Here is a 27,537-nt window from a genome sequence, read left to right on the forward strand (position 1 = left end):
CGGGACGCCTAACTTTACTTCCCTATATTACTATTTAATCCTAATCTAATTATGACAAACTATATATCGTTGGAAAGTTCTAAGACTCCTAAATTGATATTTAGGACTGTTTTTTTTGTTATACATTATGTAGGAACAGAAATAGATGAATTTATGACAAGAGTGCACCTCAAAAAATCTACGTAATAACAGGAGTTCTGACCTTCGTCACAAAAAGTTGACGCACACACTTATAATAATTGATATGTTGGTTTTTATGCTAAAATTTCATTAGAAAATATATAATCTAGTATTTGTCAATAAAAAAATATAAAATAATATCATCGCTTTTTTTTATTATATTACATATTTTATTAGTTATCATAAATTAGGTATCATTTGAAAGCTTATGATCTCAGAATTCATCCTGTGAAAACTGTTTTGAAATTGGACATTGTGTTACCATAGAAACGGTACTCTAAATTATTTTATCAGGCTCCTCCCCTTTTGGGCATCCTTATGTTTCATAATTTATGATCAAAATATTTTCTAATCTTGACAAAACACATATTGTCAGAAAGGTCTGAGTCTCAAGGTTCCATATTTTGTGACAGAAGTGGTATTTGGACAGAAATTTATTAATTTGTTATGGTAGAATGCATACAGTAAAATTCAATGGAATTCAATGACACCCGGTGGCTATTTTTGGTAATACGCCTAAACAAAATCTCATGGGAACTTCATTTTTTGTGATATCAACTTCAAATTTGGAACACAACTTGGTTAGATATTTGGCTTTGATTTTATAGTAATTTTTTTGTAAAACATATTTTGTAAAATATATATTTTATATAAAATAAAAATATTAAATAAATTATATTTGATTTAATGTAAATTTAAACTTCCATAACTTTTTCATACTTTAATTTTTTGAAGTGCTTTCACTTTAGCAATAATCTGCTATTTTTTACCTTTAAAACAAGACCAAACTTAGGTCTATACTCCAAAGCATTCTTGAATTACAACCATTTAAGCTTGAATAGTGCATTTTAATGTCCATTCTCAAAAAGGGGGGTGACAGTTAAGGGGTTAAGTAGTGTGCCATCTTTTTTTTCTTTTTTTTTAATAATGATTAACGGAAATGTTATTTTGTTTTAAATTATTACTATTGTTTTTTTTTTTTTTTTTACATTTGCATGCCAAATCAATTTCTTCAAACGTCAGTGTGGTGTAATCAACATGCAGAAAGGCATTTTGGGTCACATTTACAACAAGGTTACATTTGTTAACATTAGTTAACACGAACTAACATGAAACATTTGTATCTGTAAATATTATAATGGACTCGAGCTAACAATGAACAGTTGTATTTTTTATTAACAAATGTACATAAAGATAAAAAAATACTGTAAAAAAAAATACTGCTCACTGTTAATGTTAGTTAATGCATTAACTAATGGGACATTATTTAAAAAAAATCAAATAATAATAATAATAATAATAATAATAATAATAATATTATATATATATGACAATTGAAAAAATATGGATGAGGACACACACAAAACAAAAACAAAAAAAAACAACAAGAACATATGACATGTTTGACAAGATAAATATAAAGAATATATTAACTTCAAAAGGCATGTTTTTTTTTTCCAAATGAATTTTCAATTTTTTTTCATCATCTTTATCCTCAAATGTTGCCTGAGATCTATCGCTGATCCATAATCTTTAGATTCGCTCACAGGGTGAGGTTTAGCATCAGTGGGTTAGATACTGGTAAAGAGTTTCACTTACACTGATCCTGGTCTCTGATAGCCGTTCGTAGAGCCGCTGTTGTCCAGCTTTCGCCGTAGGATTGTTTTCGGAGGCAGATCGAGGAATGTGGCGGATCTGGCACTGTCTTTATGATCCACACACGCTAGACTCTGTACAGACCCCACACAGCTCTTATGACCTCCAGAGAAAACAGAAAACAGAAAAGTACAAAATTACTAAATGTTAGTTTCTTTTTGTCTAGATCAGAGGGTTACAAACATTATACTGTATATATAAATAAATTGCATAGAGTTATGTAAAGAAACAATAGGACACACACTATCGGTGTGGAATACAGTTTGGAATAATTCAGATTTTTTAATGTTTTCAAAAAAAAAAAAAAAAAACTTATGCTCATCAATGCTGCATTATTTTATCAAAAATACAGTATAGAAACTATTATTGTGAAATATTATTACATTTTAAAAGAACTGTTTTCTATTTGAATACATTTTAAAATGTGATTCATTCCTGTGATGGCAAAGCTGAATTTTCAGTATCATTATTTTTCAGTATCATAGATTTAGTGTCACATGATCTTTCAGAAATCATTCTGGTATGTTGATTTGGTGCTCAAATATTGATAATAGTTATTATCATCAATGTTGAAAATTGTTTTAACTGGTTAATAGTTTTGATACCATTTAAAACACTGATCAATCTTTTCAGGATTATTTGATGAATAGAAAGTAAAAAAGTTCTAACACTTTAAATGTCAATTTAATGTCCTTGCTGAATAAAAGTACATTTGCTATACATTCAAAATACATTTGAATGGTAGGGAATGCACATTTCCACAAAATGATTGAGCTACAAAAAACGTTTTTACTATTGATAATAATAAGGAATGTTTCTGAGCAGCAAATCAGTATATTTGAATGATTTCTGAAGGATCATGTGACACTAAAAACTCAAAAAAAAAGTAATGGCTGCTGAAAATTCAGCTTTGCCATCACAGGAATAAATTACATTTGAAAACATATTATTGACGAACATAAGAGACTTTGAAAACCATTCTTAATTATTCCAAGTTGTGTGTGTTTGACTCCTACCTTCTGTGATAAGTAAAGATCTTAGAGATGGGGCGTTGGAGCGGGTAAGCTGTGCGGATCTGATTCCCACTGAGTGAGGAGCCTTTGCTGGTGCTGGTGCAGATCTGGCAGCTGAGTTCACACCACAGGTGTCCCAATCCACACGTCCAGCGTCCTCTCTGGAGCTGGAGTCGGGACTGCTGGTGCAGGTGGGGGTCTGCCGCGGGCCAGGGAACGGGGGCTTGTCTTTGAGCTGTGGAGAGGAGCAGGTTTTGGAGGAGCTGTTCTGCTCTGAGGAATGTGAGGAGAGGGAGTCCATGCTGCCAATTGGAGTGCTGCCTGAACTACTGCTGAACGTATCGCCTGCAGGGACAGTAAGACATACGGCAGATGAAAACTACAGCATATCTTAAATTTATCACAATTGATTGATTTATACAGTAACTAGGTGAAACATGAAACTGTCAAAATGTTCAGGTCACGGTCCACTTCAAAATGACAATATAAAATTTTAATTTAAAATAAATAAATATGAGCCTATAAGCCTATTTTATTATCTTTTTTTTTTTTGCAGTGTGATTTTAATGACAATTAGGCAGATTTCCCCCCCAAAAATTCTAATTAATGTAATTTGTCTGAGGTGTTTTACTTTTTACTAATTCCCATTATTCTTATTAATAGCGATTAGATTCTGACCAATTTTAACCAGCATGAATAAGGAACTAAAATAAATGCTAACACAAAGTACAAACAATAATAAAATAATAATAATAAAATCACATAAAGATAACAAGAATGAGATTTTTTCCCCACATAAAATATAAGTAGATATAAATTCTTATTTCTGTTTTTTGATTTTAGGTTAAATATGGCCCAGATTAGTTTCTTAAAATTTCATGAATTAAAAAATGTGGACAATACATTTTTGTAACACTTATTATTTGTTATTATAAATAATAATTATTATGATGCCTGTATTAAAACCAGAACCGTAAATAGTATAGCAAACAGATCAAAGATTATTATATTATAACAAAATGATGACTCTACAATTATTGAAATAAAGAGTACATATGATAAAAAAAAGAATTTAACAAATCGTTTAAAAATGTTCTAATTGCAATTAATATTGTACAGCCTGTGAATATACGGTTTACAGTCATTACAACTTTTCAAAATGTTATTTTATGTTTAATTAGGCTTATTATTTTGCATTTTAAACAAAGTAAGTACATTTCTACACATGTAATTGTTTAGTTTTTTTAAAATTTTTTTTTGTTTCATACATATCAGGGTGTACCCATGTGTGATAAGATGTGTGTGTGTGTGTGGGAATTTCTGTGTTGGATATTTCTGGAACGTTTTAAATTGTGTGCAAATCTCACACCCTGTTTAGGCCCGGCTATATAGTACATACAAAGAGTTTTACTTTAATTTAACAAGCAGCTTAACCAGCAGGATATATTGGTTGGGCTTTTTTGCAGTGTATTTGTGGGCACTAAAATGGTCATTTCCGTGGACAGCTCTACTTCCGGGGACAAGACACCAGAAAGTGGGACTGTTCGCCCTATGTTACGGAATCACAAGGTTTACTGACCCAAGTAAGATAAAAGTCTCTATAATATTCTGGTCACTAAGGACTTCAGTCCCTCCTTTAATGCAAGTAAATGGGATTTTGTTCCACCTGTTTTATCGAGCCTTAGCAAAAACCACTAAAACAAGTAAATGTGTTAATGTAAATGTGTTAAAGTAAATGTGCTGATGTCAAAATCTAAAATTCATTTCTTATGTAATCATGAAACAGTACAGAGTGGATGTACTATCAATAGAGAATGTGAAATGTGAGGATTACTGGCAGTGTAAGACTCACTGTCCGCGTCAGCCAGGCACAGTGAGGGTGCGTAGAGGCTCTTGGGTTTGCGCGGTCCAGATGAGAGGCAGATGGCTCTGCTCCTGCGAGACCCTGCCTGAGACTGAGGCTGCGGCAGGGGAACATTAGGGTCCGGCGCTTGATGAAATATCTGTGAAGACATACCCAAATAACTGTGAAAGATTAGGACCAATGAGAAAAGAGTTTCTGTTTGATGAGGGATGCAAGCTCCAAAAACATTTCAAAACAACCTTTCTATGCTGGACCTTTGATCAAAGACTCCTGAAAATAATGGTAACAATAAAACATTTTTCTAGAGCACCAAATCAGCATATTAGATGAGTAATGGAGTAACGAGTGCTGAAAATTCAGCTTTGACATCACATTTTAAAATATATTCAGAAACAGAAAACAGTAAAAACACAATATTGTGAAAATATAGCTGCAAGCAGCAATTATCAGGGCCAAGCACTAATAATATGACCAACTGCAACAATGAGCAGTTAAAAAACATATTAAGACCATTTTAGGCAAATTGTCCAAAAAAACATAAATATAGTAATTTGATTTAATGGTGTATCACTTTCAACTAATATAGGTGGCACTGTGACCAATTTGATGTGGTGTGGTAAAAGTAAGGTGACAATGACACATGCAAATTTTGGTGTCAATAGGCTAATCAAAAGTTGTTAGCATTTTTGGAAATTGCATTATAACTTTTTACCACAAGGTGGCACTGCCCTGAAACTTTTTGAGTACTGTCAGGGTATGGTGCCGGAGACACATACCGAGTTTTGTGACGATATGCCAATACGTTTGTAAAATTTAGCATCTGATATGAGAAAATTTGGTATCGTTTGACTTGGCATGCTACACAGAAAAATGAAAATTTTTCTCCATGTCTCCTGACCACTAGGTGGCACTGCGCCAAAATGGTGCAGGTAGTCTAAGGTCATGGTTGTCATAACACAAACCAAGTCTGGTTAGAATTTGCCAAAGCGTTGCAGAGATACAGTCTCACAACCATTTTTGCGCGCTCTTCATTGAATTCGTTTGCGTATTATTCGAGAACAGTTTGATGAATCAACTTGAATTACATTACTTTTTGTCAGTGTTATCTGGTTACATTTTCGTGAAAATCGGAGTAATGGCCTATGAGGAGTTTGAAAAAGTAGGTTTTTCTGAAAATTCCAAATGGTGGAAAAAGTTTCAGGACGGAAATCTTCCAGAGTGGAAGAAGAAGACGAAGAAGAACGCCAACGATGAGAATAGGTGCTTGGCCTTCGATGCTCGGCCCTTAATTACTGCAAATTTGTACAATGATCAAATAATGATCAGCCTTGGTGAGCAAAATATACTTCTTTAAAAAAAAATACTGATTTGACCTTACTTTTGAACAATAGTTTCCACAGTTATATATATAGATATAGATATAAATGCATTATCTTTTACAGGAGATTGTTATGAATTATCTTTGATTTTACTTGCCTTTTCAAAATTTTCGACAAGAATTTCTACCACAATGTTTTGAAATTTGATGTTCATCATGGCAGCAACGGTTTCCTCTTGTGAGCGCATGAGCGTAGGGCCGAAGATCACTCCCAGATTGGACACCGTCATCATGTTACTCTCACTGTGAGCAGACACACTGCAGGGACATGTGTCAATCAAATCCTCTAACCAACATCAAACTTCAAATAATAATTACCCCACAAAATCCTCTTACACCAACAAAAATTTACTTGCTGGACCAGACTGGGTAATGCTTGTTAGTGCTACCTAGTTGACATGCTGTTTACCACCAAATTTTAAATGATGAAGGTCAATGACCAAGAAAGTTTTGTTGGTTAAGGTAGTTTAAGGTGCAGTAAGAGATATCTGAGAAACACTTGATATTTGAAATCGACACTCAAACAAGCAAACAAACCCAAAACCAAAAGAAACAGTCCTTCATTGCTCTGCCCCCAAAAATGGCACGCTATGCAACACGGATAGCTCTTGCAACTGTGGATGAAACAACTGTGTTTCAACAGCATAGAAAAGCATTGTGAAACATAGCTAAAACTACAGTTACTCATGTATCGAGCAGAAACAAAGCAAACTCTGCGTCCATTTTCAGGTCTTCCCGCACTCTAACGTCTCTCCTGCACTGGAGAGTTTTCAAATTTCAACAGCGTTTCTCAGAAATCGCATACTGCACCTTTAAGAAGTCTTGTGAAGACCCCATGAACAATATACTGTACACTGCTGCTGAACAAACATTTTATATAACATTTTGCTCTAAATAAATCTACAAAGTATTACATGAGACTAAGAAGAAAGTGAATTTAAGGTCATACTTGAGTAGATGTTTGATTAATATCTCCAACATCTCTTTGTTTTTGTCAGGTAGTTTATGCACCAGCGCGTGAACTGCACACACTCTGTAGTTCTGATCATCAGATTCTGAAAGAAAACAGACAAAACACATCAAGTGACGTGACGTGCATAGCCAAGTGAAGTATGGAGTCCCAATACGTAATAAGTAATAAGTCCCAATAAGTCTCGGAATTTGTACTCTGCATTTCACTCATCCAAGTGCACACACACAGCAGTGAGTATCAACACACCATGATCACAAACTCAACCCAAATATAAAATAACAGGCTCCTAAATGAGTGAGTTAAAAATCGAATCAAATATGTTTAACATGTAATTCAATTGCTTTATAACTTACTGACAGCCATGAGGAAGTCAGAGTGAAGCTTGTATGTCATGAGCGGCTCAGACAGACACCTAGTGGACGGACACAAGAATGACATCTTGTTATCTCCTCTCTCAGAAATGCTATTGGTTATTTTCAACTCTCTCAAACAAAGAAAGGTACACATTATTTCAGGGCAATTCTCACTAACATCTTCTTGAACCTCCATTAGGATTAGTGACGTCAGCCTGAACACACGAACCTGAGGTAATTCTTGAGGCCGCTAGTGATAGTCTTGTTGTCCCATGTGTCTGGGTCCAGATCCATATCTGATGCTGCTTTGGGTGCTGTAAGAGAAACCAAGGCACATGTACAACATTGTTTGTGTGCAGATGTTGTAGTGACATTAAACTTCAAATATTTATGACACATGGAAACGGCTAATCCAACATAAAAGTAATTTGGGTAAATCTCATATTTTCTTACACAATAAGAAACTAATGCTGCAAGAAAATGAAGGTGATTGTAAGGACCAATTGAGATTTTTACATGACAGTATTTTCATGAAAAATAAGCACACTGTCCCCCCTGTTGAGTAGGTTAGTAATGAGAAACATGCCCGCTGTAGAATAAAAAATAAAAATCAGCACTATCTAAATTATGTATCATTATTTTTGGTTGTATCGTTATTATGGTAATAATAATGAGGGCTTTTTTTTCATTACAGGTGAAAATGTGCTTAACAGTCAAGAAAGTTTCTCAATGCAAAAAAATTAATGGTTCTAAAATAGGCCTCATTTCCCCTATTCAAAGTACAATCTCTTATTTCTTTCATTTAAAAAAAAAAGCATATAATATATTATATTAAAATAACACACACAGACAGACATATATACACACACACACACACACACACACACACACACACACACACACACACACACACACACACACACACACACACACACACACACACACACACACACACACACACACACACACACACACATATATATATATTGTCAATTTTGGTGTCATGGTGACTTTTAAAATTGGTCTGTGAAGGTTTTATACTTGATTTAGGGTTTACGGAGTACGGACACACTGATTCCAGGCATTTGTTGAGATCTTTCAGAACAAAATGAATAGCTACCAGACGTTAAACTCCAAAATAAATTGTTTTGACAAGAGGCCGAGAGGGAGAGGGAACTGCGCCAGAGCAATGTATCTTTGCTACCCTGGCCCGAATCACACATTTGGAGTTGTGTAGAGTGAAGTTCTCGAGTTGTGTAGAGTGAAGGGACTTACAGAAGACCGTGATCATGAGCTTCTGCACTTTGGAGTTTATTCCACCGACTCTGTACAAACCCATAGTGTTGAGCCCTGCTGAGAGGAGAATATATCCACACAGAACATGTATAAATATATAAACACAACACACATGAACACTTAATCTCTAGATTCCCAGAGAGGGAGACATATAAATTACTTATCTAATGTCAGTTTTGGCACATTTCTGACTGTCAGGATTTTTGATGAACAGATAGATTGAAATAGAGATATGAATTGAAATTAGAAATATGAATTATTTTAATAATTTAAAAAAAGAAATGTTTATTAACATTACAAATGTCTTTAAAAACATTTACAAACCAGGACAGAGAGCATACCCATTTCATAAGGCACACCACACTTACTAACATTACCAACAGGATTTTGTAAAACAAGTCTCTTTAACCTTTGGGGCAAAAGCATATCTCAGATAAAATTTTAAAGACACCTTAACATTGCCAACACCCCTTTTGGTAACACTTTTTAATAACTGCACGCTATTAATCATTAGTTAAGCATTAGTAAACAGTTAATTCGTCATTTATAAAGCATTAATAGGCATTAATAAGCAGTTTATAAATAGTTATAAATGCTTTGTTCTTGATTTATAAGCATATCTATAATGTGTTTAATAATTGTATTTTCATTTTGATGATATCTTATTCATATTAATGATCAATTTATCATTTCTAAATGAAGTATTGCATTATTTACAAACCAGTTATTTAGGAGCTGTCAGTGGTTCATAAGATCACTTAGAAAGTGTAAGTAAATGATTAATAAACTGTTTAAATACATATTATTATTCACTTAGTAGTTAATAGTTACTTAGTGTGTTAATAAATGCTTTATTAACATGTATTTCTACTGTAATTCATGATTAATTCAGGTAGTTGTAATGCATTTAGTAGTGGTCAGTTAACTATTTTTGTGAGCTCATCTAAAGTGAGGACTAGTTATGCCTTGTAAAGCATTTACAAAGGAGATTTAAAGGCTGTTAAATATTTTTATGTTCTGTATCACTGTGTTGCGTTTGTTTCCTATTTCTGTTAGAAGATCGAGTCTTTAAATCTCCTTTGTAAATGCTTTACAAAGCATAAATAGTCCTCACTTTAGATGAGCTCACAAAATAGTTATATGACCACTACTAAATGCTTTATAACTACCTGAATCTACTACATTTACTTACACTTTCTAAGTGATCTTATTACTTCACTTATTAATGATAAATTGATCATTAATAAAGTACGGAACTGCAATTATTAAACACATTATAGATATGCTTATAAATCAAGAATAAAGCATTAGCTGTAGTATTATAGCTGTATTTATAAACTGCTTATTAATGTCTATTAATGTTTCATAAATGATGAATTAACTGTTTAGTAATGCTTAACTAATGATTAATAGCATGCAGTTATTATAAAGTGTTACCCTACTGGGGAAACAAAACTTTGTAAATCTTATTATTACACTTATTTTTTAATCAATTCCATGGATGCTTGCTTAATGAAACTATCATTTCTTCAACTATCACTATCGTTTCTTTTAAAAAGAATCACACTGACCCCAAACATTTGAATGGTAGTGCAAATATAACAATAATAGACTAATTATAATAAACACAGAATAATAATCAACATTAATATTCAGGGAAGACATACACACACACATACATATACATACATATATACATATATATATATATGTGTGTGTGTATGTATGTGTATGTATATGTATATGTATGTGTGTATGTCTTCTCTGAATATTAATGTTGATTATTTATATTACATTATTATTATTATTATTATTATTATTATTATATTATATATATATATATTCCTGAAACATGACATTACTTAACATTATTTAGTTGGAACATTATTTTTTATATTACTATTATTATTATTATAAGGATGCAAAAATAAAAAGTATGGGAATGCTTTATTCACAATAAATATCCTATATATAAAGTAAGAGGCAATAAACACAAAACTCACCTCTCATCTCCACCAGCTGTATACACTTCCTCACAAAATTAAAGCCAGCCTCATTTAAATATGCTATAAAAGACAGGTGAAAAGAAACAGCATGTTCAATAGATGGATTTAGAGTGCGTCACACTCTGGGGGATACGGCTTACTCTGGTTGTACTCAATGTAATGCTATCGACCTTGTAAAAGGAAATGAGAGAGCAGAGACACACAAAGGGTGTAGTGATGGGAAACAGAACACATTATCTGAATAAGTGTTTGTTAAACACAGCTAATCTGATAAGAGCATGTGAGGTCAGACTTAAACATTAAGCTCACACTGCTTGAAAAAAATAAAGCCTTCACATGATAAATATAAATACACTGTTAAGAGATTTAAATACTCACTCTCTTCTTTCTTGCTCAGAATAGCAGGAAGATTGTAGATCTAAAAGAATGAAAAATTATATTTATTGTATTTATTGTAGCTGACAATCCATTTTTACATGTTTTGAAGAAAATACCTGAACTTGAGGATCTTCTGAAGCTTGAATCAATACAGAAGCAATGATGACAACTAAGTCAAAATGGTATAAAATCAGAGGAGAAAGTTTCTCCAGCACTCACCGGCTCTTTGCCATCCATAGCTTCCAGCCAGAGTCTCCTGTTGGACTCCGACAGCGCTTGTAGCGTGATAATGCCATGCCTGAAGACAATGCAGCATTTTTAAGTCTGACATGCTATAGAAATATCCTGCCTACTTATTATAGTTCCTGTATAGTGCCTTTGCTCGTATATGCCTAAACTAAAGAATGTAGTTAAAAGAAAGGATTCAAACGAAATATCGCAACATCATTGACAATTGACTAAAGAATCAAAATTCTGTCATCATTTATGTCTATGTCATTTCAAACCAGTATGAGTTTTTTTTTCAGTGTGGAACATACAAGATATTTTGAAGAATGCTGGGAACGAAACAGTTTTGGTTACCATTGACTTCCATTTCTCAAAATATGACAGAATTTTTATTTTTAAGTCAGGTTGAGCAGCAATAGTTCCCCCATCCTGTATGATTTTTGTCCTTATATGGAACACAAAAGGAAAAATTTAGCAGAATGTGCAAACTGCTCTTTTCCATAGAAAGAAGTAGAAAGAGTAGCGGTAAAGATTTTCAGTGAATAACAGCTTCAATTTTGCACTAAACTGTTATATTACTTACGAAGACTTAGGGCCCTATTTTAACAATCTGAAAAGCAAGTTTCAAACGCGAAATGCAAGTAACTTTGTGGGCGCTGTTGCTATTATACCGGCGGGATAAGACTCTTGTGCCCGACGCAATCTAAAATGGGTTGGTCTGAAGTAGCTTTATTACTCATTTGTGTGGTTTGGGCATAACGTGAAATAAACCAATCAGAGCATCATCTCACATTCCCTTTAAAAGCAGGCGCGCTTGTTCCATGGCGGATTGCTATTATACCGGCGGATTTGCCAGACGCACGCCAGGAGCGTTTCACAGCCGAGGAGACCGACGTTCTCGCCAGGGCCGTAAAAGACAGAGAAGTGACATTGTATGGGGATGGGAGAAACCCACCCAAATTAGCTTCGGTTAAACAGGCGTATAATAATTTGGGTAAATGTGTAAGCTATATTTATGGCTATTTTTTCACATCTTCATGGACACCACAATGAACGCGCCACTGACTTTAGACTAGGTTTTTCCTGGTCTGTGGTGGAATTGTTGTCTGAAACTGCAAAATAGCACCAGGGAACGTTTGCGCCGGAACCCGCCTCCTCTTTTCACTGAACCGCCCCCGGGAGCGCTAAGTTCATTCCCTAATTTACCGACGTGCGTCTGTGGAGGGAAAAGTCCGCTGTGAGTCGGGTGCAAAATAGGAATGATACATGCGTCGGTGTACAAAGTCAGTTGCGCTGGGTGCAAGATAGGACCTTTAGAGTGTATTATATAAGAGTCATATTGGTATCTTTTATGGAGTTTTTTCCCTCATTTTTCGAGTTCCTGGTGACTATATGATGTTGTTTTATGGACAAGAGCAGCATGAACATTCTTCAAAACAATAAAAAGTAAAGAAAAAGAAAGTCACAGGTGTTTTGAAATGACATGATGGTGAATCCATGATGGGTAATCTATTCTCTTAATCGTCTGAACTAAAAATCAAAAAGCATGTTGTGTGATGGGCTTAAAACATTTACATTTCCCATGCTCAGTAACACTACACACTCGATGCATGAAAATACCATTTCATTTACATAAACATCAATTTAACCATATTCATTATCTGTGCTTGGAGTTTCACACCGATTAGAATCACAAGGAATTAATTCACCCATAAATATCACCCATGAATCTTCTTCACACATGATTTGACAGCATTTGCATGAACCGTATCTGTAAGGTGAACGTTAGAGCGAGCTCATAGCCATTAACACGTTCCATGCCTGTGCAACAGCGTTCACTAATATCTGTGCATGGATGAACGAGCTATATGCTCAGTTATGCTTTGATTATGACCATCCCGCTTGTTAGAGCAAGCACGCTGCAGTGCAGTTTGAAGGATATGGTATTAGGAGGAGATTTGTGTATATCAGGAAGTGTATGTATATCAGGTCATTTATAGTGACAACCGTGGCTCATCCAATTGGAATTTACAGTCAAAACTATCTGCTTATAATAAAGCATCTTTCAACAACTTTTTCAGAGACAGAACATTTTGAGATGGAATTTTAAGTGCAGTACTGTACAAAACCTAGTGAGCTGCCTTGCTGTCTATATAGGCAGCAGCCTTTTAAAGTAACCTGTCATAGAACTTCATTAGTGAGGGATTTAAAATAAAATACACAGGCAGCAAATCCACAAATCACACAAACTGCCTTCCTCACATGAATTTAATTAGATTCCAGAGTTTGAAGAGTAACACATGATATTCTTACTGGCAAAGAAGCGTGTAACACTTTTGTGTAAATAGTGTGTAAAATGTGAAATAGAAAGAGTTTTGACTTATTTTTGATAATTCACTTGTCGCAATGCATCATAAAAGGGTTTGTGAGGGGGTTCATGAGATGATGAAAAGCTAATGAATTAATAAATCAAATCATAAGGTGTAAAAAAATAAAAATAAAAATAAAAAAATGTAAAAAAAAAATGTAAAAAAATGTAACATTTACTAAAATTAATTATGAAATAAATTCAATATTTTATTTGTTTAGCGGCATGACATGACACGACCAACATCCAAGACTTGTGAACATTGCGCAAGTGTTGTTAAATTATTGACAATTTTGGGGTTTCAACAGTTTTTCAGCCTGGTGTATAATGTTGATTTGATGTTGTGATTTTTGTTCCTTGATGTCAAGTGATAGTTTGTGATATCCAGATCAAAAATGAGTTGGTAGAATCACACAGCCAGTTAAATCAAATCAAACTGTTATCCCACCAATTATGGGTGCAGGAAATGTGCTGGATTTTCAACATGCAATCCTTTAAAACCACTGGGGTGAGAAATGAGCTTTGATCAGCGTGGGATTTGGAATGCAGCACACATGCGCTACAACATGCTTTTGCGCTGTAGGGCACAGGTCTGGTCACATACCGGGCTTTACAGAAAAATTGCAGTGGTCTGAAAAGAGATCCACGATAGATGGTATTTCTAGATTGAAATAAACACAGAGAGGGGACAAGGGAAATGGGCACATACAAGGTAAACTGTCAGAAAACAACAGTGCAACCTTACTAGGTGGCAAAGAACATGAACAGACAGGTAGTTACATTTGCAGCTACTTACCAACATACAGGTCTGGCTGAGTGTTAGTAGACTGAGTGTGCACAGTGTAATGACATACATATAAATGCATACATATTTGCCACCTAATATCGTAAGACTGTGCCTTGAAGGCAGATGCAAGTAAACAAGATTATACAGTTAGATTACATAGAAGACAGATTGTACAGTTAGTGTGAAAAAAGGCACAAGGAGCATGCAGAAAACAGAAATGCAGGCCACTCTTAAAACAAGAAGGGAAGTTTCATATCTGAGCACACATAGAAACAGAAACTATAGCAAATGTTATAGGAAAAGGAATTCACCCAAAAATTAAAATTTGGTCATCATTTACTCTCCCTAAAGTTGTCTGTCTGTCTGTCTGTCTGTCTGTCTGTCTGTCTGTCTATCTATCTATCTATCTATCTATCTATCTATCTATCTATCTATCTATCTATCCTGAAGATGGTAATCTATCCTGTCAGTGCTCACCAATAAGGACTTTTTTCTGCTGGCAACATTTTCCCAGGCCACATCACAAATATATATAGAAAAAAAGAATTTCTATTTCATTAAATAGTAAAAAATGGCCTGGACATTCTTTAAAACTTCTTTTTGGCACCATGGAAGAATGACATGAATAAATAATGACAAAATGATCATTTTTGGATGAAATATTTAAAAGTTTTACAACATCTGTACTGTGCTGTCACTGCAGACACCCACCTTTCAACAACCTCGATATCAAAACAGAAGCGTTTATCAATCGAGTCAGTCTTCCTCCTAATACAGGACTTCAGTCTGAACTTCTCTGGGGGATTTGACATAACATTATTCTGTGAAAGAGAGAGACAGACAGTGAGGATCTGAAGCAAACAGCACCTCTGATCCCACATGAGCATCTTTGTACCTGTTTAGCTGTGGGCTTCGCCTCTGTGTTGCACATGCTGAAGGTCTTACTAACTTTCTCATATGTGCAATAATGCCGTGTCCATGTGCAGCCCAAAGGCCCTGCAACACACACATGAAAAGTGCAAATGTGATATACTTGCTTTGAGGTATTTGGGAAAACATTGTTCATTTGCAGCTCACAAAAATTCTGGACAACATGTAAGCTATTAAAACATTTGTTTTTAATATAATGTATGTTATAAATTATTTTGTATATATATTTAAGTGCTATATAAAATATATTTCCTACAACATAATACATGTTAGATATGCATGCAACATGTGTGGACTACAACTCCTAGGGTTAAGTAGCAACAAGTAGCTTTTTTAAAACTTTTAATTATTTTTTTTTAGAACAGAAAATGCATTTTATGTTAAAAATAAAATTTATGTCCTAAATATGTATTTATAATTTGTAATTTTGAATTTTCACTGAAATTATTTAATATATTTTTGGATAATATTTATATATTTTGATATTTTGATCTTCATTGTGTACGATGTATCAGTCCACAAGAGGGCAATGTTTTTCTTTCCTAGAACTGGTCATTCTCTGTCCTATCTGAAATTATCTGGTGATAATCAAAAGCATTCGGTTTACATGTGGATTTTATTTTGGAATTTCCTTTGCAGTGTGAAGGAACAGGAAAATACAGGATAAGACTAGAAAGAGGTCACTTAGGAAAGATGGTAACACTTTATTTTGATGGTCCCTTATGAACATTCTGTTGACTATAAGTAACTTAGTAGATATGAAGCAGACAGTCTACTAATACTCTAATGAGAGTGAGCTGACATTTAGTTGCAAACTCTTTATTGTGATGGTCCTCAAACAGACATTCTACTGACTATAAGTAACTTTGCAACTACATGCCATCTTATTCTAACCCTAACCCAGTAAACTAACAATTTAAGAGTTAGTACGTTAGTAGAGTTAGTAGACATGTAGCTGCAACGCTACTTATAGTCAACAGAATGTGTTAAAGCAAGATAAATATGAAGACACATGAAAACAAAATTCTAGACCTGTTACAGGCTGTCTGTCCTTTTGTTTGCTCACCGCTCTTGACTGAAAGATTGAGGACTGTCCATATGACACTCACGTTTCTCCTGGACATAGAGGTATCCCTCCATAGTCCACTGGCCCGGGGGCTTCTGGTCTTGATCTGCAGATCGAACTCTCTTCATCAGCATTTCTACTTCCTGCTTGGTGCTCAAAAAGTTGTTTCTTGTCTTCATTTAACACACACACAAAAAAAATCACACATATGCAAACAGATCATGGGAACCGTATCTCAGCAATGCAAATGCCATTTTAAAACAGCCTTTCATGATTGATCTGACAGATGTGAATTTATTTAAAACCATACATGGCACTGAAATAAGTAATAGACATTTACAGTATATAAACATGCATAAGAACCAAAAGATCTGTTCCAAAAGATAAGTGACAAATGAAACCACATACTGTGCGTGACTGATTTGTAAAACTCAGGCACAAGCTTCACATGCAATCTAGGTATACTGGTCTCTACCTACATTTTTGCAAAACTCCAAAAACGCACCTATACATACAATTCACTGCAGTTTCCAGCTGTAATGAACACTAGTGATTACGGTAATTACACAAGTCGATAACTGGCGATAATTACAGAGGCATTTAATCGGTAAATAAAGACTTTATGGTAACACTTTAGAATACTGTTCCGTCATTAATTAATAACTAAACAGGAACAAATGAGTAACACAATATTAAAATTCTATCTCTGATTAATTTGCGCTCAGTTGAATGAGGTCGTTCACTATTAGCAAATCAGTAACTACTATTTCTCACACCTCCCAGAGGGTAATTACACAAGTCGATAACTGGCGATAATTACAGAGGCATATTATCGGTAAATAAAGACTTTATGGTAACACTTTAGAATACTGTTCCGTCATTAATTAATAACTAAACAGGAACAAATGAGTAACACAATATTAACATTCAATCTCTGATTAATTTGCGCTCAGTTGAATGAGGTAGTTCACTATTAGCAAATCAGTAACTACTATTTCTTACACTTCCCAGAGGACTAACAACTACTATTATGCAGGTTCATAATTAATGAAAGTAATGCAAAATGTATAATTAATTCTGAAGTGAAGATCAAGCTAGCCCACCAGTAATGACTCAAGTATTACCAAATCCTTCAGAAGGATGCGTTAGAAGATAGTTCTTATCCTCAAATGCTGCCTTAGATTTTGGCCAAAATTTTTGGGAGCATAATTATACTGCCTATCATGCGAATTAGTGTTCACATTGATACCTAAAATGTTGCCTAGCTAGGCAGCTCATCGGTTTATGAAACAGAGCTATAGTCAGAAGACTTTTCAAAAGTACTATAAGGGTAAACTTAAGTTTTTAAAGTACTGTATTACTATAGAGTTCTCCTTGTTTCCACAATGATCGTACACTGTAATGGATTTGAAAACATTTTCAACTCAAATCAATATTTAATACTTGCATAATTATTTATTTTTGTGAAAAGTATTTTAATATGTGGTATGCCTGTACATTATCCATTCATTTTATGTTTCACACCGCACTGGCAGGCGGCAATAGACTATTCGTCGGGGTTTATCAGATCAGTGTGACTGTCTGCGTTGGTTTGCCTCTGTCGATGCAGTGTGAATTGGCCTTGACAAATAAAATTCAATATTTGGTGTTCAATTGTTTAGTTATGTGGCAAGTAGCAAGTAATAAGCTGGATAATGTACAGAACATTCAGCCAGATATTACTGCAAAATAAACCTTCACACAAGACCTGTCCAGATCAACCTGTCCGAATTTATTTATTATATTTACTTCATCCCTTACTAAATGCACAGCTAGCGATGAATTTTCCCTGATATACTGTATATACACCAATTGCTGGAAGGAAAGGAGAATAAATAGCTTCATTTCCTTCTTTAGTCCTCTGGAGTACTGACATCACACCCAAATACATCAATGTGAATTATCAATGACACTCCTGCAATATTAAATGTGCTTGTCCTGCGGTAGTGAATTACATTTAAGGCTAATTTCTCACGCTTTCACAGCAGTGTTCATTCAGCGTATATATGCCGCAGTGCTGGCACAGTTCTGCAGCAGAACAGGTCTTTTGTGCTGAAAATCTGTGACACTACATCAGCTTTGAGCTCACTGTGACAGTGATGCAAAGAAAAGGTCAAAGGGCATGGATCCCGAAACAGAGATGCTGACGAGCAGCAGGAAGTGCTTTATAACAGGCAGGTATTGATCAAAGACACACAGAGCAGGTTAAAGTCTAAAGAACAGAGGGCAAAAGGTTTTTATATGTGCAAGCCTTTTTTGAACACCATGTCGCTTCACAAATATTTTCAGAAGTGAAAACTTAATTTGGTCAAAAGGAGGCTAAGTGAAAAAGTGAAAGAGAAGCTGGATGACTCACTGGAGACGTGCACTTACATTCTGCAGGTTAAACTGTAGCTGTTGTTTGTAGGGCTCGAATTCATGGGCGAGCTCATAACCCTCATGGTAGAATGTGAACAGACCCTGTAGGAAGGCCAAGAGCTGCAACCCAAGCAAGATGTAAATACAAGTTTCTATATTATGCCTGTAGCACAACATATCTACTGTACAGTATCTCTTCCTCAGTGCAAACAGGAATTTTACAATATTTTGTGTCAGTTGGTAAATTCTCTGAATATCTAAAGCTGTCACATAACTGCTCAACCAAAAGACTGACATACAATTCAAAGGGATTCTGTAACTTTCAAAACGGTGTGCTAATATAGGATTTTTTTATTTACACAAAGAAATGAACAGTACTTTTGTAAAATGTTTAAAGTCCACCTGTAGTCAATCATTTTTTCCCTTAAAACTCATCTTTGATCACCAAAATTACATATTTAACAGTTTTTTTCTTGAAAAAAAAAAAAAATCTTCATGTCTTAAAATAGCTTGAATGTAACTCTACACCCTTCCCTCATTTAGCATACGCGGTTCTGAATATGCAAATTAGCCCCGCCTCCACTCACTCACACCAGCTCAGAGATCCACTCGTTGACGATCACACATTGACCTGATTCGTTACAAGGTAGTTTGTGACGTCAGCAGTCACAAGTAACACCAGCGATTTCAAACCATGTTTTTAAGACTGTCTTTGCAGTTTTACGAAGAACATATTGTTGGTGTCAACTTATGAATTTGCAAATGGTTTGTCTTAAAGCATATTAAAAAACACCACACAGACATATAAACAACATTAAAAGCAGGATTTTCACCACAGGGGGACATTGAAACAATGAACACACATTAGATGGAGACTGTAGTCATACCAGTAGCCTAACAAAAAGTGTTTAATTTTATATGAAGCGGGACGCCTCACGCCTCATTTCCATGTTGAAATCACATGACCAGCCGAATACAACTTGCTTTATCTCTGTAAATCTTCCTGTTATTGGACATTTTCGCTGACAAAAATCATTTAATGATGGTATGCAAAAATAGTGCATTTCTACAATGGCATTGGTGACTAAAAACATTTAAATTATTTATTGTAAATACAATTACAACCCTGAAACCTCAAATTTCTTAGGGAAGACATTTCCTTAACTCACTTAAAACACTGACTGAATTGTTAAAGGTCCCGAATTATGCCCCTTTTCACAAGATGTAAAATAAGTCTCTGATGTCCCCAGAGTGTGTATGTGAAGTTTCAGCTCAAAATACCCAACAGGTCATTTTTTACAGCATGTTTAAATTGTCATTTTTTGAGGCTCAGAAAAACGCGCTGTTTTAGTGTGTGCCCTTTAAATGCAAATGAGCTGCTGCTGGACGACACAGGGGGCGGAGCTTCATGAGCTCGCGCACAGTCTCTCAGTACAATCTCATCTCACGGAATGATGATAATATCAGAAACTCTCAGTAACGGTGTTCATTTCGAGTTGGACAATAATGCCTACAGAGTCAGAGTGCTGTATAGAGATGGAACAGGTATAGTTTAGTAGTTTAATTACGGTTATAACGTATTTGTCATCTGCTTGTATGTATCCATTATTTATTAATAGCCTACAAGTCTGCTGTTTCGGACCAGGTCCGAATGATGATCAAACATATACTGATGAGTTTAATAAAGTTTATTGTACATCACACAAAAGATGAAGCGTCAGTTTTACTTCAGAAAATCACCGTAAGAGCTGAGTAAACACAGTAAGTTATAAGAAGTGCGCAATAAACGAATTTCGGTAGAGTTGAGGGAGCATTCCTGTGGGCGGAGGTTAGTCAAAAAACTGTTCTACTGACGTCATTAAAGAAGGAAGTAGAGCGATGTAGTCCAAACGGGCCGTTCGATGTAGTCGACTTCTGTTAAATAAAATATCTCGCTTGGCATTGAACTTTGAGCTTTATAATTTTACAGATATTATTTATACTCTAACAACAACATTACACACTAACTAAAGTTTGAAACATGGGATCACGAAGAACAGGACCTTTAATGCACAGACCTGATGTGGCTATGGTAAATGCATTGTGTATTAAGTTATACATCTATTGAGAATTACAGTTATCCCATCTGGCCACTGTAACAATTTCTGATAGTGACTTTAGCACAAGACTTCAAAGATGCTGATGTCACACCCCCAAAACTCAAGAGCAGAACAGACTGCTGTGCTTCTGGTAGATTAACAGCGTTGTTTTCCCCATGCCTGGTGATAAACAGTGGACGCCCCTCTAAATCTATACAGCGCGTTGTCTGACTCACTTTACTGCTCACACTTATGCATATAAATATGCTTAATGCAGGAATGAGTCACGCAAATTCTGTCCACTGTTGTAATATGTGAGGTTCAGCTGTTGTGTATTTTATGTGACCTATTTGCTGAGTGGAGATTTAGATGGCCAACCAGAAAATAACCTAAAAAACTATAGTAAGAACACTTCCTCTCAAACTATTTTTAATGGCAGGAAACTTTCAATTATTGGTTTATAATTGAAGGATCAACTTTGCATCAAAGGTTCCCCTCAAAAATTCATTAGAAGAAATAAAAATAGACTCAAATGCTGTTGTATTTCCAGAAAAAGAGAAGAATTAAACCTTGATGTCATTGACAATGCAAGTCATCATAGATCATTTGGTGCTGGACAAATTTGGTGAGACTTGTTTGAGATTATATTGAGATTTCTGACTTTTGGTTGCAGTTTACCCAAAAATGAAAATTCTGTCATCATTCACTAATGACCCTAAAACCTGTATGTCTTTCTATCATAAAAGAAGGTATTTTGAGGAATGATGATTTTTTTTTTGGTCCATACAGATGAAGTCAATAGAAACCAAAACACTTTGTATGCCAACATTCTTCAAAATATCTTGTGCTCTACAGATAAAGAAAGTCACACAGGTTTGGAATGAAATGACGGTGAGTAAACTATCTCTTAAATAGTTCAGGGGTGACTGTGGGACAGGAAATGACAGCTGCGTTTGATTAAGTTGGCATGATAAGAGTGTGATTATGACTTCAGTGGTCAAACTCTCAACCTACTTCCTGTTGGCTACAGAACCATTACTGACCAGATGGCTTGATTCTCATTACATAACACATCATGATGGGCATCTGATTTGTTTTTCAGGAGTGACATTTGTCTATACGTTATCGTGTTTATGTGCATAAGAGTGGCTTTGTGTGTATTTGTGAGCTTCAGTTTGTGAGACAGAAACTTCAAGTCTAAATATAAGAGGAATAATATGCATCACAAAGATCTTACCGGCTCAACAAATTCAAATTTCTTCTTCTCTTGAACCTCCTGGATTTTGAAGACGTATTCTAACGAGGCGTCATAAAAGAGCTGCCTTTCCTTATCAATCTGAGTGTCAGCCTGGAAATGAACAAAGAGCGCTGTTACCCCAGAGACAGACAGAAAGCGATGACTGCCAGGCTTGTACGCTCATTTGGATGTGTTTGGGCTTTGGTTAATCGTTACATGTGAGAATTTATGGCTCAGCTTTGTGAGAATTTGTGTAACAACAAGCTAAACAAACGCATAGGAACATCTCTGAACAGCAGGAAAGAGGAATGAAGAAAAAAACAAAACAAAACAGGAACTAAAGCTTGTAAACCCTGATGTTTTTAAAAGGAAAAGAACCCAAAAAATGGAAATTTGATCCTTTTTTACTCATATGTTGTTTAAAACCCATATGACTTTCTTCTGTGAAACACAAAAGGAGAAATTCAAGCTTTCAATTTTCAAAAAAAGCCACTAAGGACTATAAAAGTTCATATGACTTGTGGGTTATTACGTTCCCATTTATTGCAATTGAATGGAAAGTGTGGAAAGTACATTACTAAACATTTCTTTTTATGTTTCACAGAAGAAAGTCAGGTTTAAAACATCATGAGGGTGAGTAAATGATAAATAAAAAAATAGTGAACTATCCATTTAAATAGATGACATCACAAAACTCACCCATGTTTTAGCCACTGTTGTCATAAAAAAGTCAGCGTGTACAGTTTCAGTTTTACATTTGCTATTTGTTTTTGCTTTTTGTAAACTTTATACTTTTTAAGAAAATTAAACTTGTCGTTTTGCATACTGACTTGCAATCGGTTGTCTTTCTTGCATTGATTTGCATACAGAATTTTGATTGGACTTTGTCTTCCTTGCATATATTTAACCATTTATACTCACCACTATGCGGCCTTCAAGTGCTATTGAAACCGACTTCTGAAGTCATAATTTTGAGCTTGTCACGTTCAAGTGCTTTGTTGTCGAAAAGAATGGAGAATGGAGCCAAAATGTATAGAAGATATTTAAAGGGGTCATGAACTGGATTGTTTTATTATTTTATAATGTTGCCTGGGGTGCCCTTATAATGTTAGTATGATTTTTACATAAAAAATTGTCATAATTTGTAAATAAAAGCCATTTTTCCAAGCCTGATTTCTGCCTCAGATTTGAACGCTCCGTTTTAAGGGGCGTGTCTGCTGTGAGACTGCAGTGCAAACGCCCACTGCTGTGATTGGCTGACATGCTTGCAATGAAATAGCTAGTATTACAGGAACTCTCTAAAAAACTTTTACTACGTTTTTACTATTACAGCTAACGAGATTAACAAATCGTGAAAAGTATCGTTTAAAGCATTATATTTAAATCTATTACATCGCATGAAAGGTTGCAGCATGACGAGCACTGAGCAGATGACAGACAGTCTTGATCGCGTGAATAAAGATCTTATCATTGCAACGCAATTTTTGCACTCTCACAAATGCTTACACCAAATCACAATGCAAACACGATGTGAGTACACAGTAAGAGCTTCGTTGTGTAGTGTAACAGTGTCATTATGTCATCACGAGTTTGGTAAGTGTCCAGATAAGCTCTCGTGGCTCGCGCTGTGCTGTTTGATTGACAGCTTGGGCGAAAGGGATCGTTCTTTGATCGCTTTCTGTAGGCTATATAATTTAATAACAGTTTAAAAAAAGATTATTTTCATAATACTACGAGAAATTATGTGAAGTTGATCGTTTAGTCACTGATGCACAGTATTGAACAATTTTAAGAGAAATATCTGAACTTGAATAATTACACCGAAATCACTGATCGCAGATCAGGCATTAGAATACACATGGTTACTTACATGTTGCTGGCAGATCCGTGTCGGGAAATTGCAGAGATGTATAAAGTACTAGCTAGAGACCCAGACTTGAGTAAAAGTACAAGTGCTCTATCAAAAAAGTGACTTGAGTAGAAGTTGAAGTGCTCTTTAAGCAAAATACTTAAAGGGTTACTTCAGGATTTAGCATTAAGCTTTGTATTAGTAGAAAACCTGTAGTATTTTCCAATTACCATGCTTTCCCCCCTCATATCCCCCTGAGAGGAGAGATTTATGTATTTTTTGTCTGGAAAAAATCCTCCGATGACGCAAAAATCGTCATTTTGCGTCATCGGAGGATTTTCTGTCCAGAGGCTAAAGACTACAGCCAGTAGATGGCGTTGTTCCGCATGTTTTCAACCCGCCCATACAGGGTGGGATCTCACTCACAGAATGTACACAGTATCAGCCGTCTTTCTTTGGAAGCTAAGCTAGCATGCTCTTGTTCTGTGGAGAAAGCTGAATAATAGGAGAAAGCTGAGTAAGTAGGGGTTACCATCTTCCTTTTCCCGGACTTGTCCGGCGGGCGAGACTGTTAAAAATGTCCGGGATTCGGCTTTTGCGTTCTGCGGTCGCCATTCATTGTTTACATGCACACCTCTCGTTTCAATCTAACTGAATTAATTCCGATCGGTGAATCTGACTGTGGTGTTTACCTGAACGCTAAACAAGTGATCGGTTGATGTGTGTTTTAACATTGCTAAGAAAATTCCCGCTCCTCCGTGAGAGATGCGAGACCCGGCGCGTCTTAGTAATGAAGCCACCGGCCTCGCGCCGTTCTCCCGCGGCCGTCAGCCTCGTCCTGCTCGCCACAGTAAACATGATGAATGGCGACTGTAGAACGCAAAAGCCGAATCCCGGACATTTTGGGTCTCTAAATCCCTGGCAAACTCATCACTTACTTAGGCTAGCCTTGTTGTTTTCAACTGTGCTCTCTAACCAGTAGGCGTGGCCTCCTAAGGCAGCGAAGCAAGTGCATTCTGGGAGTTGTTGTCTTTCATCCACATAAGCCAAAAATACATTTTCTGGCTTTTCTCAGTCTAGAAAGCTCCAAATTCAAAAATTTCTCCACATTTCTTCTACTTAAATGACCTATTTTAAATACACATTCATCTTCCCAGAGGTGAAGTATCCCTTTAAGTAGAAGTACTAAAGTATTCAAAATTTTTTGTACTTAAGTATTGCAAGTAGTTTATTTATTTATTTAAAAATTTACTACTCAAGTACTGAAAGTAAAAGTACAAGTATTGTGTTATGAAGTTATTAAAGAAAAGAGTCAAAAGTTTGAACATCATATTGTTTATATTATTTCAAATGTTTAGGACACACAATTAATTTGGCTGAAGCAGCAGTACAAAGACATGAATGTTCAAGAACACCTTAACACACTGAGCTTAACTCTTTGTAAACAAAAACAATCAAATATGTCCCTTCCCCCTCTAAAGCATCCCTCTCTTCTCTTCCCTGCTTGTGCCTTTTTTCTCTACAGCTTATTGTGTATTTACCAGCATGTAACAGCGATCTCTGGAAGCTTTGTTTATGTCAGGGAGTTCCTGGAATGGCTCTTCTTCATGTGTTCCATATATGGTCTAATGTGCATAGGGCGCCCTCTGGCTGCCAGTATGGACTGAAAACACAGTAGGCTACATCAGAGTATCCAGCGCTCATAATGATTACATCGGCCCATTTTGGTTATAATAATTTAAATAAATATTATTCCTCTCTATAGAAATCTAACGTAAACCTATGAAATCTATCAATCTATCAAAATCTGCACATTTTTGAGCTAAAAGCCCTGAGGGACGTTGTTTGGTCAAGCGCTTTCATGACGACCGCACATGAGTTTTTTTTTTTTTTTCTGAATGGGTGCGGCTGACGCTCATAATTCATATTAAAGGTATCGACTATTTTTTCCTGATATATATAACTGACATAAATTAAGACATAACTGTCCCTATAAGTTCTCTTACGAGAGGTCTCTCGTATTGCGTAAGGTTAGCTTACGCATCGGGAAAGTCTTCTTTCTTCGAGATCTGAAGCCAAAAAATTATCCTTAATTTTGTATACATTGTCAACGCAGTGCAGCAGCCGACAGACCTAGGCAGGCTGTATAAGCGTGCTCATTGGCTGCTCGGCGGCAACTGCTTAAGCCTATCGGTGAGCGCTCTGAACGCGGCAACCAATGAGGTGGCTTCGCGCCCTCCACACCCTTCTAACCGTCAGAATGGGTGTGGCCAGCGTGTATATATTCAGCGCTCATAGGCTAAAATTCTGATTTTCTTGTCTTCAGCGACGCTCTTCGCATCGCTGGATCTTGAGAGCCGCCGCCGTTGAAACCAGCGACCAGCAAGCTTAGGACAGCGCCTGAGGAAGCCGGCCGTCTTCGCCGCCTTCAGCCATCCGTGCCTGCTACGCTATCCGGCGATATATCCTTTACATTATTGCTGTTTCTGTGTGTACTCTAAAAGAGCACGAGGCGTTTTTGTAAAAACGCCTCGTTTTTGCGGCTCGTGCCGCTCCCCGCTCAGCAACGGAGACCGCCACCTCTCTGCGCTCTCCGCCTGGGCCGCGGGCACGCCGCCACCGCACTCTCCGAGTGCGAAGAGCTTTCAATGTCGACCCTGCGGGCTCGACTTGAAGCTTTCGACCAAGCTGTCGCTCCGCCTGTCCCTGCCGGGCCGCGCAATAAGAAGCGCCGCTCGCAGCGACCACCGGAGACTGTTGTGACTGAGGAGCTCGCCTCGAGCTCTCTCTCGCCCTCTCCCTCCCGGCCGCTCAACCGCCGGCTCTGCCCGCGCCGCCGCCGCGTCAGGAGATGAGGCGAATGTGATAGATACCCGTACTCTCCCTCTGTTCGAGCCGTGCAATACGCCGCTCACAAGGGATGGCAGAAGCGGACGGTCTCGGAGCGAGTTTCCTCTCCCTCTGTTCGAGCCGCGCAAACTGAGCCGCTCACGAGGGATGGCAGAAGCGGACGGTCTCGGAGCGAGTTTCCTCTCCCTCTGTTCGAGCCGTGCAATACGCCGCTCACGAGGGATGGCAGGAGCGGACGGTCACGGAGCGAGTTTCCTCTCCCTCTGTTCGAGCCGCGCAAACTGCGCCGCTCACAAGGGATGGCAGGAGCGGACGGTCTGAGCTCTCTTTACGTTACAAGAAAGCTACTCCGTCCTCGCGCGTCACCGGTGAAAGGGGAACAGAGTGTTTTCGTCCCGCCGTGGCCTGGACTATAACCTCCATTCTCACACATTTCTCAGTCCCCTCTTAAGTTCAGGCGACTGGAATTGTTACTATTGCAGTATACGAGCCTGTTATAAATACACGCTCGCCTGCAAGCAAACGCTGTCACAAGACATGACACTAATGTATTCTCCCCTGTGGCTCAGTGGCGGAATCCTAGACTGTCAAGCTAGAGACCGGGGTTCGGTCCCCGCTCTCGCGGCAGTTAAAGTTTATGCTGTTCGCTT

General features: G+C 36.6%; 1 protein-coding gene across 8 annotated transcripts in view; it reads right to left on the minus strand.

The window, feature by feature from the left end:
* Positions 1 to 27,537, minus strand: part of arhgap42b (Rho GTPase activating protein 42b) — a 160,909-nt gene that overhangs the window by 8,403 nt on the left and 124,969 nt on the right. For 2 of the 8 annotated variants that reach the window (XM_081371771.1, XM_081371776.1), the window contains 17 exons: positions 22,189 to 22,299; positions 18,889 to 18,993; positions 16,520 to 16,649; positions 15,376 to 15,476; positions 15,192 to 15,301; positions 14,298 to 14,354; positions 11,317 to 11,395; positions 11,098 to 11,137; positions 10,717 to 10,779; positions 8,693 to 8,770; positions 7,647 to 7,731; positions 7,418 to 7,476; positions 7,041 to 7,146; positions 6,190 to 6,349; positions 4,702 to 4,852; positions 2,853 to 3,194; positions 1,780 to 1,939 (listed from right to left, as the gene is read on the minus strand). In XM_081371771.1, coding sequence (XP_081227897.1) covers positions 1,780 to 1,939; positions 2,853 to 3,194; positions 4,702 to 4,852; positions 6,190 to 6,349; positions 7,041 to 7,146; positions 7,418 to 7,476; positions 7,647 to 7,731; positions 8,693 to 8,770; positions 10,717 to 10,779; positions 11,098 to 11,137; positions 11,317 to 11,395; positions 14,298 to 14,354; positions 15,192 to 15,301; positions 15,376 to 15,476; positions 16,520 to 16,649; positions 18,889 to 18,993; positions 22,189 to 22,299 — 1,937 coding nt within the window. Of the gene's footprint in view, positions 1 to 1,779; positions 1,940 to 2,852; positions 3,195 to 4,683; positions 4,853 to 6,189; positions 6,350 to 7,040; positions 7,147 to 7,417; positions 7,477 to 7,646; positions 7,732 to 8,692; positions 8,771 to 10,716; positions 10,780 to 11,097; positions 11,138 to 11,316; positions 11,396 to 14,297; positions 14,355 to 15,191; positions 15,302 to 15,375; positions 15,477 to 16,519; positions 16,650 to 18,888; positions 18,994 to 22,188; positions 22,300 to 27,537 lie in introns of all 8 variants that reach the window. The other 6 variants (XM_081371774.1, XM_081371777.1, XM_081371770.1 and 3 more) reach the window with 5 other exon arrangements.

The sequence above is a fragment of the Scardinius erythrophthalmus genome (assembly GCF_964197995.2).
Source record: "Scardinius erythrophthalmus genome assembly, chromosome: 8".
In the NCBI taxonomy this organism is placed as follows: Eukaryota; Metazoa; Chordata; class Actinopteri; order Cypriniformes; family Leuciscidae; genus Scardinius; species Scardinius erythrophthalmus.